General features: G+C 35.9%; 1 protein-coding gene across 2 annotated transcripts in view; it reads left to right on the top strand.

Annotated features, from left to right (window-relative positions):
* LOC135229097 (zinc finger X-chromosomal protein-like) overlaps window positions 1-17897 on the top strand; it is a 42081-nt gene extending 24184 nt beyond the window's left edge. Inside the window, exons 4-9 of one of the 2 annotated variants that reach the window (XM_064278897.1) lie at window positions 4160-4729; window positions 11783-11932; window positions 12143-12286; window positions 12625-12780; window positions 13281-13421; window positions 14183-17897. In XM_064278897.1, coding sequence (XP_064134967.1) covers window positions 4160-4729; window positions 11783-11932; window positions 12143-12286; window positions 12625-12780; window positions 13281-13421; window positions 14183-15366 — 2345 coding nt within the window. In that variant the 3' untranslated portion in view covers window positions 15367-17897. Of the gene's footprint in view, window positions 1-4159; window positions 4730-10295; window positions 10403-11782; window positions 11933-12142; window positions 12287-12624; window positions 12781-13280; window positions 13422-14182 lie in introns of those variants that run through there. The other variant, XM_064278898.1, reaches the window with a different exon arrangement.
* Window positions 17898-18694: the final 797 nt, after the last annotated feature.

Below are 18694 nucleotides of genomic sequence, written 5' to 3'. Positions count from 1 at the left end.
ATCTTAATAGTCATTCCTTGTAGGTGTGTGGATGTTATACTACCACTGACAGTGTCGTACTTCAGGAGAGATATTGAAATCTTTTCGACAGTGAATGCGACTCCATTTCTGTTCAGTTTGTCATTTCTGACATAGTAAACCATATGATTTTGTGATTCAGAATGGCTAATCCCAGTATATTTCAGGTCATTGATGTTTACCATATTGATTGTTTATGTGTTCCATTTCATTTTCGACTACTTCAGTATTTCTAGATTCATACTTTGTACGTTGCACTTTCCAGTTACTAATGGGTGTTTGCAACAGTTTTCTTCTCATTTTGAGTCATGCCACATCAATCAGCTCATCTTCCAGCACGGTATCAAACAGTGTTCTGCTGCCATTCATAAAGTTATGTGTCTGTTCGTATTCTTTGTCCATTTTTTATATTGGATTCTTTATCTTTTTGTTGTAGAGGTGTCGGATTTACTAGTAAGTTTGAGATATTACACCTTTATCATATATACCATAGCCAGTTCTTTTCCCCACTCTGTAGGTTCTTTTTTACTCTTTGGTGAAATCTTCAATGAGCATAAGTGCTTAACTTAGAAGATCTCTGTTACCTAGTTGATCTTTTGCTGTTTGTCTATTGTTAGTTATGGTTGCCGCTTAGATTTTTAGATATTTGTATAGCAGCACTCTACTGTCAGTCACCAAAATTTGAATTAGTTTTCTGTTACTGCCTTGAAAATGACCAAAAAAAAAATTACTAGCTTAAAACAAAATTCATTGTCTCCTAGTATCTGTGGGACAGAAGGCTAGCATAACATTGCTGGATCTTCTGCTTTGGGTTCAGAAGGCTGAAATCAAGATGTTTTCGTTCTCAGTTCTGAAAAGGAATCTAGGGGTCCTGGTGGTATGGTGGTTAAGCACCTGCCTGCTGACCAAAAGCTCAGTGGTTTGAACCCACGAGCTGCTCCTTGGGAGAAAGATGTGGACTCTGATTCCGTAAAGATTTACAGCCTTGGAAACCCTATGGGGCAATTCTTGTCTTTCCTACAGGGTAATTGTGAGTCAGAATCACCTCAGTGGCCATGGGTTTGCTTTTTTGGTTTTGGAAATGAACCTTGTTCCAGACTCATTCCTGCTGTTGGCCAAATTCAGTTCCTTGAAGTTGGATGACTAAGATTTCTGTTTCCTTGCTGACATCACCTGGGGGAGTGGTCTTTGCTCCTTCGTTATGGTGACTTGTGTTCCTTCTCATGCTCTCGGCATGTATTCCCTCCAGCAAAGGCAAGTTAAGTCAATTTCACATGTTCAGCCTCTCTGCAAGTTATCCTTTGACTGCAACTCTTTAATTATAGCCAGAGAAAGTTTAGTGGTTTAAGAGTTCATGTGATCAGATTGGGTCCACTTAGTCTACCCAGAATAATCTTTTATTGTACGGTAAACTTACTTATGTCTGCCAAGTTCATTTGTCATAAGCTATAATGTGGTATATTCATAGGTTCCAGAGATCAGGGTATAGATGTCTTTGAGGGGGAAGGGGCATTCTGTCCTCTATACTGCTTCTCTTCATGCCAGTTCCTTTGGCTTAGCTGGGCTCTGCTGTCTCATTCTTAATCCGTAGTATTAAACTCTTTTCCTTACCCTTAGCCTCTTTTTCAATCTGCCTAACAAATTACTCATCCTAAAATAACACATGGAACACATCATTTGTCTCGTCTCTTGCTCAAGAGGTAACATATAAAACAAGGTCATCTCGTTTCAAAGGAGCCTTCTGCCTCAGGCAGATAATGCTAGCTCACCCAGACTGCACAAGAAGGATTATATTCATGGAGTTGTAATAGTATTAAAAAAGTATTCCAAATTTCAGATTATTGTTAGTTCAAAGTATATAATAATGTAGGTGATGGCAGCTGATTTTGTAATATAAAATTATATTATACTATATAGCTACTCTTATAAATTGCAGTGATTTTATTCATTAAGTTTTAAGTGGTCATTTGCTATGTATTAATGATAGCAATTAACCTTAGCAAGAAATACAAGGTATGTTATGTATAATTTATGTATCGCTGTGTGTGTGAGAGAGAGAGAGAAAGAGAACAACTTGGGATAGTCTTAACTCACATTTGGTAGTTTCACTTTGATAATGGTAAATACAAAGTTAAGATTTTTTTCTTTACTGGAATATAAAAAAAAAACCTGTTGCCATCGAGTTGATTCTAACTCATAGTGACCTTGTAGGACAGAGTAGGGCTGCTCCATAGGGTTTCCAAGGAGTGGCTGGTGGATTTGTGAACTGCTGACCCTTTGGTATAAATATGCCTGAAAGTTCTTCAGGGAAAAGCTAGTACTTAATAGTTTAATTTTGTCACAGCAGTCATGGGTCATAGCCTAAGGTAGATTGAAGGGCTATTCCATTTCAGTCCTGATTGTTAGCACTTCCGATGTTTATCTTTGAGCAAGTCACTTAATATGCCAGTGCCTCCATTTTCATGTTATAATAATAATGTAATCTCTCATTAGAGTTTTTCAGAACATTTTGCATACCTTCCCATTTGATTATCAAAACAGTCCTGTGAGGTATGTGTGGCAGACGCTACTGTCCTCATTTTACTGATGAGGAAACCGAAACTCACAGGTTAAATGACTTGCCTGAGATCACAAAAATAATGTATCCAAATCCGCTCTATAATTTAGACCTTTTGTCAGTGCTCTTGGCCACTAAATGCTTTCATGTTTCATTGCAAAATGGAGATCCAAGTGGCCTTTTGTTAATATTATGACTACTGAAGACAAATGAGTATAAAGCATTTTGTACTATAGAGGAGAAAGCAAACACATTCTTCTTATATGTAAATTATAGTGGGTATTAACTGACTTTAAAAACTTCTTACAACTTTATTATTCTTTGGCCACTTTTGTTTATTGAAAGCCTTTTATTTGTTTTGGGGCCTGGTCAGTGGCACACAGTCATTGAATTAGGCACTGCTTGGCTCCAGCCTGTTCTGAGTCACAGCTGGAAGCACTAATTGACTGACTAATTGCATTTTATGTGAAATTTTCATAATACACTGCTTGCTTTTCTTGAACCAGGAGCCACAATACCCAGTTGGTTTTTTTTTTTTAATATCTTTGGTTAAGATACATAAATTCTATTTTCATCTATAGCATTCATTGAGAATATTTCCTGAGCACCATACTGTATGCAAACCCAGTGATTTTGGTTAAATCCTTTAATCTCACTGGGTTTCAATTAGTTTAACCTTGTACCTTTATTCCTTAACCTCAGAATGGACTAGATTAGAGTTTATTATATTCTGTGGAAATGTGCAGGGTATTAGAGACTGGAAGAATAGGGAGGAGGATAGAGGTATGGAGGTAGTTAGACCTGATTCATTCTCATGAATTTGTGGCAGGCCCTTCTCCAACTAATCTCACCTTCAGTCACACCAAAGCAGCTATAATTTTATTCATTTTACCTATCCACCGAGGTCCCTCAGTGAATAATCTTTCCTTATCTGTGGCCTTCTTTCCCTCTATATCAGTCCTTTCTAGTCCTGGGTTCAAAGTATGATTTCTAAATTTGCATAGCAACAGGGGAGAGATACTGGTGGAATAGTGCATCAGATCAAAAGGAGAAAATTATGACAGGTGAAAGCAAAAAAACAAAGACTAAAAGAAAATCTGTAAGAGTGATGGAAAAAAGAAAAACCATGTGTTGAAGGGAGTCAGGAAAAGAAGGAATGAAACATATGCAATCAAGGAAAGTGATATACTTGTTTTCTAAACTTGGCTACTTATGCAGTTTTTATAATCATCCCTTAAAATTTAGTGGTTGAGGAAGTTTTTTATGCAGATATTCTGGATTTTTCCCTCTATAGGTCTTTTTCTTTTGTGGCTGCCTCATATTTTGTTTCCCTAGTATTTCTTTATGTGCTCATTGATTAGTAATGTCTTTTTTTTTTTTTTTTTAAATAAAGTTCTTAAGTTATAATTTTCAATTTCTGATAAGAATAAAAAATGGATTCCCTCTTTATTTCTTTACTCTATTTTAATGTTTGAAAAAAACTGAGGAAATAGTCTGTATTCCCTGTAGAAATTAAATAACATATTATTTGAGATAACCCTGCATGCCTACCTGAACTGTCATTTTAATTTTTATTTTTTTAAGGAGCTGATGTTACACACATGGTTGGTGATCAAATTGTTGTGGAGGTACAAGAAACTGTTTTTGTTTCAGATGTTGTGGATTCAGACATAACCGTGCATAACTTTCCTCCTGAAGACCCCGACTCCGTTGTAATCCAAGATGTTATTGAGGATGTTGTTATAGAGAATGTTCAGTGCTCAGATATCTTAGAAGAAGCAGATGTATCTGAAAATGTCATTATTCCTGAGCAAGTACTGGAGTCAGATATATCCGAAGAAGTTTCTTTAACACATTGCACAGTGCCAAATGATGTTTTAGCTTCTGACGTTACTTCAGCCTCAATGTCTATGCCAGAACATGTCTTGACACATGAACCTATACGTGTGCCTGATGTTGGGAATGTTGAACATGTGGTTCATGATAATGTAGTAGAAGCAGAAATCGTCACTGATACGTTGACAACCGACATAGTTTCAGAAGAAGTGTTGGTAGCAGACTGTACATCTGAAGCAGTCATAGATGCCAATGGGATCCCTGTGGACCAGCAAGATGATGACAAAGGCAACTGTGAGGACTACCTTATGATTTCCTGTAAGTGCTGAGGTTAACGTGATTGTCAGAGGTGGTTTTGAGTACTGTCTTTTCTAACTGGAATCAAGGTTGACATATTCTTGACTTAAAGCTCAAAAATCAGGGTAAACCTACATACGTTGTTGTTTCAGTTTGCATTTTGTGAGATAAGCCAAAGTTAAGAAAAGTGAGATGTTAAGAGTAAAGATTTGTTTCTATATAAGAAAGGAATAGAAAAATGAAATTTCCTGAGAAAGATAATGGCTTAATTGGATAAGATTGGGCTTTGTGAAATCATGAAAGACATGGCTAAACTGTGACCCTCCTTGTCAGAATTACCATTTAAAACTTGAAAGGGGTTCAACTTGAAAAAAAGTATCTAAAATAAAGTAGCCATGAACAAGACTATAAACAACTAACTTACAGTGAGTTTAGATTGATAGAAATTTAGCATTATTTGGTTTTGTATTCTGTCCACTGCCCTTGTGGGATGCTGACAGCCTTGACTGTGTTTACCTCTTTATCATCCAGGACATGATTGGACATAGTTTTGCTTAGGTAGAAAATCATGATAATTCAGTGTTATTAAAATACCTCAATGGTGTCTCTATAACTTCAATTTTTACGTACGTTCTGAGAACGTTAATGAAATTCCAGCTTTATAGACTAGCCTCATAGTCTGTTGATTTAAATAACTTTAACATATCCTTAATCACCATTTTATGTGACTGCTAATGTCTTTGGAATAATAATTTATAGTATAGATTGAATTCAGTTTTCCCATTAATACAAGTTGCAGGTCTCTTCCGCTTACCCACTATCATTGAGCATAGCACAGCAAAAGAGTTTGCAGGCATTTTGCTGGGTGTAGAATAACAGACATTCTTAAGTCTTATATAATAAGTCCTTTCTTCCTGATGATGATGAATTTCTACCTGCAGCTGAACTTGCTTAATAAGTGCCAAGAGCCTGGTTTAATAATCATTGATTGACTTCTTTTTATAAAGGACTGTTACCGACTATTTAAGAAGAACTTACAGATTTTGCCCTTGAGTTTACAATCCAGTGTGAAAGACAAAGAGGGAAGAGGGGTTATTTATCATAACTATTTAACGGTGTAATCTAAAGTACTTTCATCAGGTGAAGTTATCTAGAGATTTGTTTTCTTGGTATTTCTCTTGTTTTTGCCTCCCTGGAAGATACTTTCTCTCATGATGCCTTATAACTTAAAACCGTATTTAGGGTTGATGGGTTTTTGTAAGTGTTTAGAGGAACTTTGCCAAATTTTATACATGATAGAGAAAACTCAGATGCTGTTGACAGTCTTAATGCTTTTCATAATGTTAGGAGAGATGATACTGTCTCTGAATTTATGGTATATCTACTTAGTATAATTGGCCAAAGAAAATAAATAGATGTGTAAGTACTGTTTTGTCTTTAGAATTTTCAGTAAGTTATTTAAGAGCCTAACATAGAGTTTTCATAAAGTCTTTGGTATCCATCTTGGTTGTTTTTGTCTCTTTGGAAGGTCTCACTTAAGAATGAAGACTCACAAAGAAGAGTTTGCATTGTTTATACTGTTTTCATAGGTGGCTGGGTGGTGCATATGGTTAAGTGCTTGACTAGTAGCTGAAAGGCTGGTGGCTCAAACCCATCCAAAGGTGCTCTGGAAGACAGGCCTGGTGATCTGGTTCCAAAAGGTCATAACCTTGAAAACCCTGTGGAGTAGTTCTACTCTGCAAACATGGGGTCACCCTAAGCTGGAATCAACTTGGTGGCAACTAACAATATCAGAAGCATATCTAGACCTGAATCCTTTTTGTAGCAGCATAAATGCCTTTGAGATCAAGATGATGTCTTTATCTAATCTTCGTACTTGATTCTAAATAGATTGTTTCTTCTTTATATATGCGTGTATGTGTTTATATGTATAGTGGTAAAATATTGTAACATAAAATTTGCATTTTAACCATGTGTAAGTGTATGATTCAGTGACTTTAAATGCATTCACAATGTTGTAAAGTCATTACCACTCTGTTTCCAGAACTTTTCCTTACCCCAGACAAACTCGGTATCCATCAATCAGTAACTTATTATATTTCCCTCTCTTTAGCCTCTCTTTGATTATATTTCTTGAGGACACGATCTTAACGTACTTCTGTCTTACCTACTTATGTGTTTTCCCCATCAAACCCTATGCATATTAGGTGTTTAATGCATACATTCTGAGTATTCATTCAGCATAACGGTTACTTTGATTCTAGTGCCTACCAGTACAGAAAGTATGGTGAAATAGTCATTATTTTATTTTTTTGTATAAGTAATCATTTATTTGTTTTTTCCTTTCTTCTGTAGGCTAATTATTAGATATGTATGTATCTTGCCATTGTATGCTCCCGATCAGACCATTTGGTTAAAACACAGAATAAATTTTGGAGTTTAAAAAATAAATATCTACAAGAGAATGTTTCTGAAAAGGGAGAAAAGTTTTATTTACTGGATATTTTATAGAGGAATGTTGATCATTTTTTTAAATTTGATAAAATTTAGAAAGAGGCGTTTGTTACACTAGAATTGATGTGTTTTTATATAGAACTCTAAAATGTGTTTAGAAAATCTTACAAGAGATACAGTGTTTCAACAAAGATACACTAGGCAATAAAGGGAGGTAGATATTAAACTCTTAGCCTCAGGAAAGAAGCTAAATTTGAAAAGTATATGACTGAAATGAAAATCTCACAAACTGGGCTGAAAAGTAGATTTGAGGCAGAAAAATCAGTAAATTTAAAGAAGGATTTTCCAGGCTGAGAAACAAAAGGATTGGAGAAAAGTGGATAGCCTCAGGGACCTATGGAATACCGTCTAGCATACTAACACGTGCCTAATGGAAGCATCAAAAGAGACGAGAGAAAGAGCTGAGTCAAAATAATATTTAAAGAAGTACTGGGTGTGAAAACTTTAAATTTGATGAAAAACGTTAACCTACATACGTAAGCTAAGAACTCAACAAACTCCAAATAGAATAGCCTCAAACAGCTCCACCTCTAGATGCAGCATAATCAACCTGTTGAAACCCAAAGAATCTTCGAAATAGCGAGAAAAAGTCAGTCATCACATGCAGGTGATCCTTCTTCAAAAAAATTGATATTTATCATCAGAAACAGGTGAGAAGGCAATGGGATAACAGTAAACATGCTGAAAGAAGACACTTGTCAATCAAGAGCTTTATATCCAGCCAAACTATAATCCCAGCTACACAAAAAGGCTGCAGTAATTCATACTGACAGAAGGATAGATACATGCATCAATGAAATAGAATTAATAGTCCAAAATAAACCCACGATCCTTTGGCCAGCTGATTTTTTTTGACGAGGGTGTCTAAATTCAGTGTGGAAATAAGCCTTTTTAACAAATAGTGCTAAGATAGTGGATATCCATATACAAAAGAATGAAAGTGGTCCCCTACCTTATACCATATGCAAAAGTTCACTCAAAACAGATCAGCTACCTCAATGAAAAGACCTAAAATTATAAAACACTTAAGAAAAAAACACAGGTGTAAATATTCTTTATCTTCAATTAGTCAGCAATGGCTCCAAAAGCAGAAGCAACAAAAGGAGAAAAAAAAAATTGAATTTCATTGTCATTAAAGTGTAGCGTTTCAAGGACACAGTTAAGAAAAAGATAACCCAGAGAATGGGAGAAACTGTTTGCAAGTTGTACATCCAATAAATAGATTGAGGGCCCAGGATATATATAAAAACTTTAAAAATTCAATAACAAAAAGACAATCCAACTTAAAAATGAGCGAATGATTTGTATAGACGTTTCTTAAAAGCACATTTACAAGCGGCCAGATGCGTACATGAAGAGAAACTTGAACATCATTCATTAGTGATTGTTGTAGTTAACTGCTATTGAGTTGGTCTCTGACTCATGGTAAACCCATGCACAGCAGGATTGCATCATTTCTATCCATAGGTTTTTGTTTTTATTTTTTTAATAGTAGTTTATTGTGTTCTGTGAAGGTTTACACAGTAGTTTATGCTCCTGTTCAAGAATTTCTACTCAGGTTGTTCAGTGACATAGATTACATTCTTCATAATACGTGAACATAGTAGTTATGTCCGTCAGGTTGTTCCTTTTCCATTAATTTACTTCAAGCACTAGTCTTGAGGAGTCCTCCAGCCTCAGCCAGTCCGGTAAGGCTTTTTTTGTTTTTAGGAGTTTGAGGTTCTATTCCACTTTTATCTACTATTCTATCAGGGTCCATTTGTTGTGGGCCTGATTAGAATATTTGGGTATTAGTAGCCAGGCACTATGTACTTCTGTTCTTAGGATAGTAGATGAGTATGTGATTTGTATAGACCATTTGTCCTTTAGGCTGGTTTCTTCTTTCAGCCTTTGTTTTCCTTCTTTCTGTTCTGCTCTGGGTGAGTAGAGACCAATAGCTGTATCTTAGATGGCCCACTCACATACTTTTTAGACCCCGGATACTACTCACCAAACTAGGATATAGAACGTAACTCCATGAACTGTATAATGCCAGCTGACTGGTATGTCCCATGAGGCTGTGGTCCTAATCCTTCAAATCCAGAAGTCCAGTCACAGGTTGTATTTTGTTAGTCTAAAGTATTTAACTATGAGCCGTATCATATATGGGTACATGTTCATAGTCACATAGATCCATATACGTGTTTATTCATAAACCTGTATGCATATACATATGTACATACCTGTACACATATATGCCTTCATATATATATATATATACACACACACACACATAGCCACACCTTATTTTGTTTGGTTGTTTTTGCTATTGCTTCAAAATTATATGTGGCATGGCAATCACCTTCAGGTCCTGTTTTCTTGTGTGCTTTTTAGTGACAGTTTAGCTTTGTCAAGCTGTGTGTATTTCACCATTGATCCACAGGGTTTTCATTGCTGATTTTTCAGAAGTAGGTCACCGGGCCTTTTCCTAATCTGGAAGCTCTGCTTAAATCTGTTCAGGATCTTAGCAGCCCACAAGCCTCCACTGAGACAGATGGTAGGTACACTTGAGGTTCATTGGCTTGAGATCAAACCCAGATCTTCTTCATGGAAGGATAGAATTCTCCCGGTGAACCACCCTGCCTTCCCGTGTTAGTCCTTTAAAAAAAAAAAAAAAAAACCCCGTTGCCATGAGCCGATCATGACTCATGGCAACACCATCTTTTTCAGAGTAGAACTGCTACATAGGGTGTTTTGGGCTCTTTGTGGAAGTGATTGCCAGGCCTTTCTGTCATGGCTCTGTCGGGTGAGTTAAAACAGCCAACTTTTAGACTTCTAGTTAAATGCAAACTGTTTGTCCTACCCAGGGACCTCTCATGTGTTAATAGGGGAATGAAAATCAAAACTGCAAGATACCACTTCACATCCACCAGGATGGCTATGATGAAAAAGAAAAGTGTTGGCAAGGATGTGAAGGATTTGTAACCATTATAAATTGCTCATAGGAATGAAAAACTGTACAGCAACTTTGTAAAAGATTGGCAGTTCATTAAAAAGTTACCATGTTACTCAACTATTCCATTCCTAGGGATATACACAAGAGAATTCAAAACATATGTCCACAGAAAAACTTGTGCACGAATGTGCATAGCAGCATTCATATTTGACTGTAAATGACTCAGCAAGAAGATGAAGATTTAAGTAAGTAGGTGACCTTTCTGTGGGAGACAGTTTTATGTTTCTGTAAGGTTTTTTTTAAAATGCAACCGGTATTTGAAGGAAATGAGTGGAAACAACCCAAATGTTCTTCAATTGATGAGTTAAACAAAATGGTCTATCCATAGAATAGAATATCAAACATAAGGGGAAATGAAGCAGTGATTCATGCTACAGCATGGATGAGTCTTGAAAACATTATGCTAAGAAAAAACACAGAATGCCCAAAATTGGAATACCTGTAAAGACAAAGTAAGTAGATCAGTGGTTGCCTAGGACTGGGTGGGACTGAGAAGTTACATTACATGGAGCTTATATTTTTGGTACTTAATCCAATCCAGAATCTGTTGCTTTATGACAGCGTTTTTTATTTTTGTTAATTTTCCAAGTCCTAAGCATCATATCACATTTACTATATAAAGCTTGAAATATATAATGTTTGTTGTATTCACTGTGTTGTTATTTGCTTACAAGTTGATTCTGACTCATGATGACCACACTTGTACAGAGTAGAGCTGTTCTATGTGGTTTTCAGGGCTGCAACCTTTTGGAAGCAGACCACTAGGTCTGTCTTCCAAGGGACCTCTGGGTGGGTTAGACTGCCAGTCTTTTGATTAGTAGTTGAGCACTTAACCGTTTGTGCCATCTGTGTATACTGTTTGAGTGTGTACTATTGGAAGTTATACTTAACTCTGTTGTTAAGGGTGGCTTTTGTAAGAAGTAAAATAACCATAAAACAGGCTGCTTTCATTAAGACATGAAAAAAATGTTGATATAATTTGCTGCATTTGCCAGCTAAGAACCAGACTTATTACCTTCATGAACTCAAGTATGTGTGCATTTGTGTGTATGTAATGTGTGTGTAGTTTCAAATTTAAACAATACTAGAGTTTACATTGGCTATTTCATTGCAGTGTACCTTTCAGGCAGTCAAGTTTTGATTATTTAAAAATGTACAGTCTAATGGAAACAGATAAGAACAAATAATACTCATAAATAGTGGCCATGAGGTAGTGCTGATAATTTATGTACATGAAGAGTTGCTGATTTTACTGTTAGGACATTTCTTCCAGTGTCTTCACTTGTCAGTATTTTAAGAATATTTATAATACAGCAATGTTTTTACCTTACAGATAAGCAAAGTGTACCTTTTCATTACTTACAAAAGTTTTCTTTACATCAGATTTTTCTTTAATATGTTCATTTTTAAAAGTCTTTTAGAATTGTATTTATTGAATCATCTAATTGTCTAGGTGAAATCATCCAGTGTTATGTGAAGCAGTTAAGAGGTTATATTTGTTTGAAAACTGTAACATTTTGTTTCAGTATATGCTACTATTTGTGGTGTTTTTCCTGCATTTTTAGTGGATGATGCCCGCAAACTGGGACACGATGGTACCTCTGGAATAACCATGGACACAGAGTCTGAAATCGATCCTTGTAAAGTAGATGGCACTTGTCCTGAAGTCATCAAAGTCTATATTTTTAAAGCTGATCCTGGGGAAGATGACTTAGGTAAGAGGAAACCTTCAGCATAGGGACATACCTTGATCCAAATTCTTCAGTCTGATTACTTTGCTGTTACTTAATTTGAGAACATCTGAAATCTTTTCTGAGGATAACTTTTTAGAAAAGAATTCCAATGTAGGAATATAAAATTATTGTAAAAGGTAGAAAGCAAAACAGGTGGAAATAAAATTTTGGAGCTCTCATCTTCCCTTGTAGGTGGGACGGTAGACATTGTAGAAAGTGAGCCTGAGAATGATCATGGAGTTGAACTACTTGATCAGAATAGCAGTATTCGTGTTCCAAGGGAAAAGATGGTTTATATGACTGTAAATGACTCTCAGCAAGAAGATGAAGATTTAAGTAAGTAGCGCCCTTTCTGTGGGAGACAGTTTTGTTTCTGTACTTTTTTTTTCTTTTGTATGCAAGGAAACAAGCAGCACTATTTCTGAGATAATTACGATGCCACATTCCAAGGAAGTACATCAGTAACTGCATATTCTTAGAATGTTGCTTTAAAAAAAAAATGTGAAATCCAATAAATGTGATTCATTTATTGAATGCTTCTTAAGGGAAAGCAGTGTTCTAGATGTGCAACATTTGAACTTTGTATTTGTCTGTTAATTGAATTCAAATCAGTATCTTTTCTTTGTGATCTCCTTAAAGACAGTTACAAAAGTTTTTTTTTATTCTGTATTTAGATGTTGCTGAAATCGCTGATGAAGTTTATATGGAAGTGATAGTAGGAGAGGAGGATGCTGCTGTTGCTGCAGCAGCAGCTGCTGCTGTGCATGAACAGCAAATGGATGACAGTGAAATTAAAACTTTTGTGCCGATAGCATGGGCAGCTGCTTATGGTAAGTCACATAACCACTCTTAGGCTTGCATTGGTTTTTTAACTTGAATTCATGGTCTTAGATTTCAGATCTCTGAAGTGCCAATATTGTTATATAAGTAAAAATAGAACGGCATTATAAAGTCTACTTTTTGCCTTTAATATTAACAGCCACTTCCTTCATGCCTGGAATCATGTCTAGCTTTCAAACCTAAAAAACCCATGTCAGCATTCTGCCCTGTGGATTCCCTGGTTGTCTACAAAATTTTAAAGTTATGTGCCAGCTATAATCAAGATGAAAAGTTTCAGCTTGTGAAAGCCTGTGTACTTCTTACAATATCTGAAAGTTAGACATTTCCTACGATCCTGCTCTAAATGTGCTCACAAAGCCCATTACTGAGAAAGGGACGTTTCCTGACATGATTGTCATGACTTATTTTTCACTGTTGTGCTTAATAAAGAATCCCTAGTTCTTTATCATTTATAATACTGTATAATTTTTTTTCTAATGCGCATTGTTAGGTAATAATTCTGATGGAATTGAAAACCGGAATGGCACTGCAAGTGCCCTCTTGCACATAGATGAGTCTGCTGGGCTTGGCAGAGTGACTAAACAGAAACCAAAGAAAAGGAGAAGACCTGATTCCAGGCAGTACCAAACAGGTGAGGGCTCACAAGTTCCACAGCACAGAGTTCTGTGCCAGCTCCCAGACTGAATCTAGTATGTGTCCACAGAGGTGTTCTGATGGCATTTTAGCTGCTAGACCGTATCCAGCTTTTCTGTATTGAATCATAAAACATCATTTTAAGAATTCAGTGATATTCATGAATGATTTTCTTAGATAAAAAGAAACAAATGGTGACTAAAACCTTCAGGATAAACAGTTAAAAGGCTCAGGTGATCTCCCCCCCCCCCCCACAGTGATTATATAGACAAGGATCCCTAAAATGGATTAATTAACGTAAATTTAAAAATCTAACTATGTTAGTATAGAGCAAGCATAATTTACAGAGGAGCAGGACAAGTACTTGCACATAGGACAAACTCCTTTCTTGTATATTTTGTGTATATATTTGCATACTAAAAGATTTTTATAGGTGTAGTTAAACTTTAAGCATATATTTTCTTTGAATAATCAAAGCAGAAGTAGTGAATTTTAATTTAATAAATGATTTTTATGCAGGTCTCTAAATTGATGTAACTTCTGATTTATATTTTTTAGACTGGAGATAGATTGGTATAGTAATACTGAATGAACTTTCCAGACCAGGTTTTCTTTATGACTAGGTTGTTAAATCGTTCATGTTGAAAAACAAAGGAATTTTAAGTGGTAAATGGTATATTTTAGGTTCAGAACACACAATTTAAATTCTTGAAGAAAACAACTTTGATCTTGCATTTGCCTTTCTTTTCCTTTTGCTAGCAATAATTATTGGCCCTGATGGACATCCCTTGACTGTTTATCCTTGCATGATTTGTGGGAAGAAGTTTAAGTCGAGAGGCTTCTTGAAAAGGCACATGAAAAACCATCCTGAACATCTTACCAAGAAGAAATACCGCTGTACTGACTGTGATTACACTACCAACAAGAAGATAAGTTTACACAACCACCTAGAGAGCCACAAGTTGACCAGCAAGGCCGAGAAGGCCATTGAATGCGATGAGTGTGGGAAGCATTTCTCTCACACTGGGGCTTTGTTTACTCACAAAATGGTGCATAAGGAAAAGGGATCCAGCAAAATGCACAAGTGTAAATTCTGTGAATACGAGACAGCTGAGCAGGGGCTATTGAATCGCCACCTTTTGGCAGTCCATAGCAAGAACTTTCCTCATATTTGTGTGGAGTGCGGTAAAGGTTTTCGTCACCCTTCAGAGCTGAAAAAGCACATGCGAATCCATACTGGGGAGAAACCCTACCAATGCCAGTACTGCGAATATAGGTCTGCAGACTCTTCTAACTTGAAAACTCATGTAAAAACTAAGCATAGTAAAGAGATGCCATATAGGTGTGACATTTGTCTTCTGACTTTCTCGGATACCAAAGAGGTGCAGCAACATGCTGTTATCCACCAAGAAAGCAAAACACACCAGTGTTTGCATTGCGACCACAAGAGTTCGAACTCAAGTGATTTGAAACGACACATAATTTCAGTTCACACGAAGGACTACCCCCACAAGTGTGACATGTGTGATAAGGGCTTTCACAGGCCTTCAGAACTCAAGAAACATGTGGCTGCCCACAAGGGTAAAAAAATGCACCAGTGTAGACATTGTGACTTTAAGATTGCAGACCCATTTGTTCTAAGTCGCCACATTCTCTCAGTCCACACAAAGGATCTTCCATTTAGGTGTAAGAGATGTAGAAAGGGATTTAGGCAACAGAATGAGCTTAAGAAGCATATGAAGACCCACAGTGGCAGGAAAGTGTATCAGTGTGAGTACTGTGAGTATAGCACTACGGATGCCTCAGGCTTTAAACGGCACGTTATTTCCATTCATACGAAAGACTATCCTCACCGTTGTGAGCACTGCAAGAAAGGGTTCCGGAGACCTTCAGAAAAGAACCAGCACATAATGAGGCATCATAAAGAAGTTGGCCTGCCCTAACTGTACTCCTTACAGTCTTTTGTAGAGATACCCACCGTAAAACAGAAAATTGATTTTAAACGCAGTGTCATTCACATACAGTACTGTGTACATTGATTTCTGCTGTGTGCCAATAGGATTATTGCCTCTAGTTAACTTTTCTTTACCTGTTATTCAAGATAGTGTTCTGAATTCTTTCCAGTTTGTATAGTGAGGAAAAGTGACAAAAATTCAGTTGCTTTTAATTCATAGCCCCAGAAACTGTAATGAACTTTACAGTCTTAGAAGTTTTACTGTTTATTTAAATACTTCATTCACCTTCATGGTATTCTTCTAAGACTCTTGACTTAAAGCTAAAATAATTTAAGGTTGGTAACTCTAAAGATAATTTTTTCGGCTTTTCCTCGCACACATAAAAAATCTTTACATACAACAGAGACATCTGCTAATATAAAGGGGAGATTGTACTGTCAGCTTTAATTGTGATAAAAAAATCATTTCCTTTGCCTTAACATTTTCCGATGACATGACAGTGAAACTTCCTGTTTGAGCCGGACATTGTTGAACATGGAAGAATAGTTAGATTTGTATTTAATTTTCATTTTGTTTAGCAGGCAAATATGTTTCCTTTGACATTCTTTGTATTGTTAGGTTTCTAGCAGAGCAAACTTTTAGAAAATCTCATTGAAAAGCTTTGCTCATTCCTGTTCATTTTATTGTTCCATTCATGCTGTTTGTCTTGGAACAGTTGCATTCTGAAAGTGAGGCTTATTGTACACTAAATTTTGGAATCTTTTTGAGGAAAATTAGGCTCACAAGATCTTTTTGAAACTTGATGTGTAAATGTAGTCTAGCTGTGTGTTGCTTATTTTACATATTTATACACAATCCCAAATTTTAAATCTGCATGAAAAGTATCAAATTTACAGTAACCTGAAAGATCTAGGGATTCATGACAGCATTTTGTAAACTTGCTATTCAGCGAGACTACTCTGGTGAAGAAATAGAAGGAAAATTATTAATTATCCTTCAGGATCTTTAAAGAGTAAAGGTACTTTATTTTAAATTTCTTTGGTAATTGAGAAATAGAAGATGTTTCCAGATAAAATGTTTTTCCATACAGTTTCAGCTTCATGGCTTTGTATTTTTCTGAGAAGCTGAATGTGTAGACATAACCACCCTCAGTTTTCTCTCTGAGCCCACCAGTGAACTAAATGCCAGTAACTGAGGATGGTTGCTAATTAGCGAACTAAAACTTGGCATATTTTAGTGTGCTTTGTTCTGTCTTAGACAGAAAAGGCTACTGTTAGCAAAGTTTAAAAGTTGGCTTTGATTAGAAGATAAAGGTGTTTTAAATATACAATGAAAACCTGAGGTCTGACATTACCAAATCTTTCACAGTTTTGTTTTTTTATTGAATTGATGTATTTTAAGCCGTTATGAACATGAATATAATATAAAATGAATTTGAGCAGTTAATTAGAATTTGGTTGCGTTAACAATTTTGGAAAATAAAACACTTTTTAGGTCCTTTAACATAAGTGTTAGCAACATATATTAAGAGGTTTTTCTTCTCACTTAATATCTACTTTGCTCCACTTCATTGTGGTGTTACGTTCCATTCTTGCTGTCAGGTTTTACCTTTTTCTGTGCCACTAATAATCATAGCCAAGAGTTTTATTTATAGAGTAAGAAATACAAATATTTGGTGTTGCAGCCTCTTAAGTACAAGTTTGTTTAATTTCATTAGGCACGTAGGAATTCAAATCTATTGCTAACCAAAGCCGAGGCATGAATTTTGGAACCTTTGTGCTGAGTTAACTCCCATACCTGGCCCGCACATTTTAAATGTCATCCATTGTCCTGAATGCTGTTTTTTCCTTTTTTTTTTTAAGTCTTTTAAATCTTCCTTGATTTTGTATTTTTCCCTAGAGTAATACAAGAGAAAATTTAAAAAAATTGAAATTTAAGAATTTGAAAACATTCCATAAAATTAATAGAGAAAATATAATTAGCCGTTTAAATATATTTTAAGAAACAAACTGAAAGATAAAGAACACAACACTTGACATACTTCGTTTCTTTTACATAGTCTGGAGTCATCACAGTTGTTTTGTTTTGAAGCACAATACTGAAACCTTTAAAAGACAACAAAGGGTTTGGTCAAGTGAATATGGTAAAACATGTATAAAAAAATTGCAGTTACCGTTACATACTAACATTTGTTACAGGCTGGTTTTATACTTAAGACAATTTAATTAGCGAAGCTAAAAAAGTAGTTGTTTCAGTTCAATGCTTTAAAGAGGTACAGATATTTACAAGAACATAATATAAGTTATTGTTCTATTGAAATATCCGATTAAATATTGTATGTTCCTTCTCTGTATACATTGTAAAATAAGTATAAAATACTTTAAAAGAAATTCACATAGGGAAGTGTGACACTATTGTAAATGTGTACTTGAGAATAACATGCAAAAATAAAAATAAGAATATTTTCCTGTTAATGAATGTTTAGTCTGTTTGATACCAGTACTAAGTTAATGCTTTTTGTTAAGGAAAAAAATGCAGTTTTATTAAATCTGATAAACATAAACGTACTTGATTGTCTTCATTTACCCACTTCTTAATTCGTTCTGTGGGGCCAAAAAAATCAAACCTGTTGCCATTGACTCAGTTCCAATTCTTGGCAACCCTGTAGGACCGAGTAGAACTGCCCCATAGAGTTTTCAGGGAACGACTGGTGGATTCCAACTGCTGATCTTTTGGTAAGCAGCCAGGCTGTTAACCACTACAAATCTATGGAGCAGTGGGATGCAGATTGCTTCATTTTGTGGCTATATTGATAATCCTGGGAATTTGCAACTTGTATTTCAGAGAAGTCATTTGTGAGTTCTTTGACGGGCATATCCTTTAAATTTATTTTTTCCATTTACCTTCATAAAGAGTTTGTTTTATTAGTATTTCTAATTCTCTTTTAGATAAGTTTTCTGTTTTTGAGAGCACTTAAAAGTTCAGCATAAATTCACAGCATATTGAGTCTGTAGAGATTATCACCACCTCTGCATCACAAGAGCCTTCCCTGGAGTCAGTTACCACTTTGTACCTTAATATCCCTTTGTGCCCAGTTTGGAGGGCTTGAAGAAGCCCCTGGTGGCGGGATGGTTAAGCCACTGGGCTGCGAACCAAAAGGTTGGCAATTCAAACCTGCCTGGCAGCTCTGTGAGAGAAAGACCAGCTATACTCGTGTAAAGATTACAGCCTAGGAAACACTGTGGGGACAGGTCTACTCTCACATGAAGTCACTATGAGTAGAAATTGACTCTGTGGCACCAAGGTACCGAATAAC

This window comes from Loxodonta africana, chromosome Y (genome assembly GCF_030014295.1).
Source record: "Loxodonta africana isolate mLoxAfr1 chromosome Y, mLoxAfr1.hap2, whole genome shotgun sequence".
Classification (NCBI taxonomy): Eukaryota; Metazoa; Chordata; class Mammalia; order Proboscidea; family Elephantidae; genus Loxodonta; species Loxodonta africana.
This window is presented reverse-complemented; position numbering and strand designations above follow the sequence as displayed.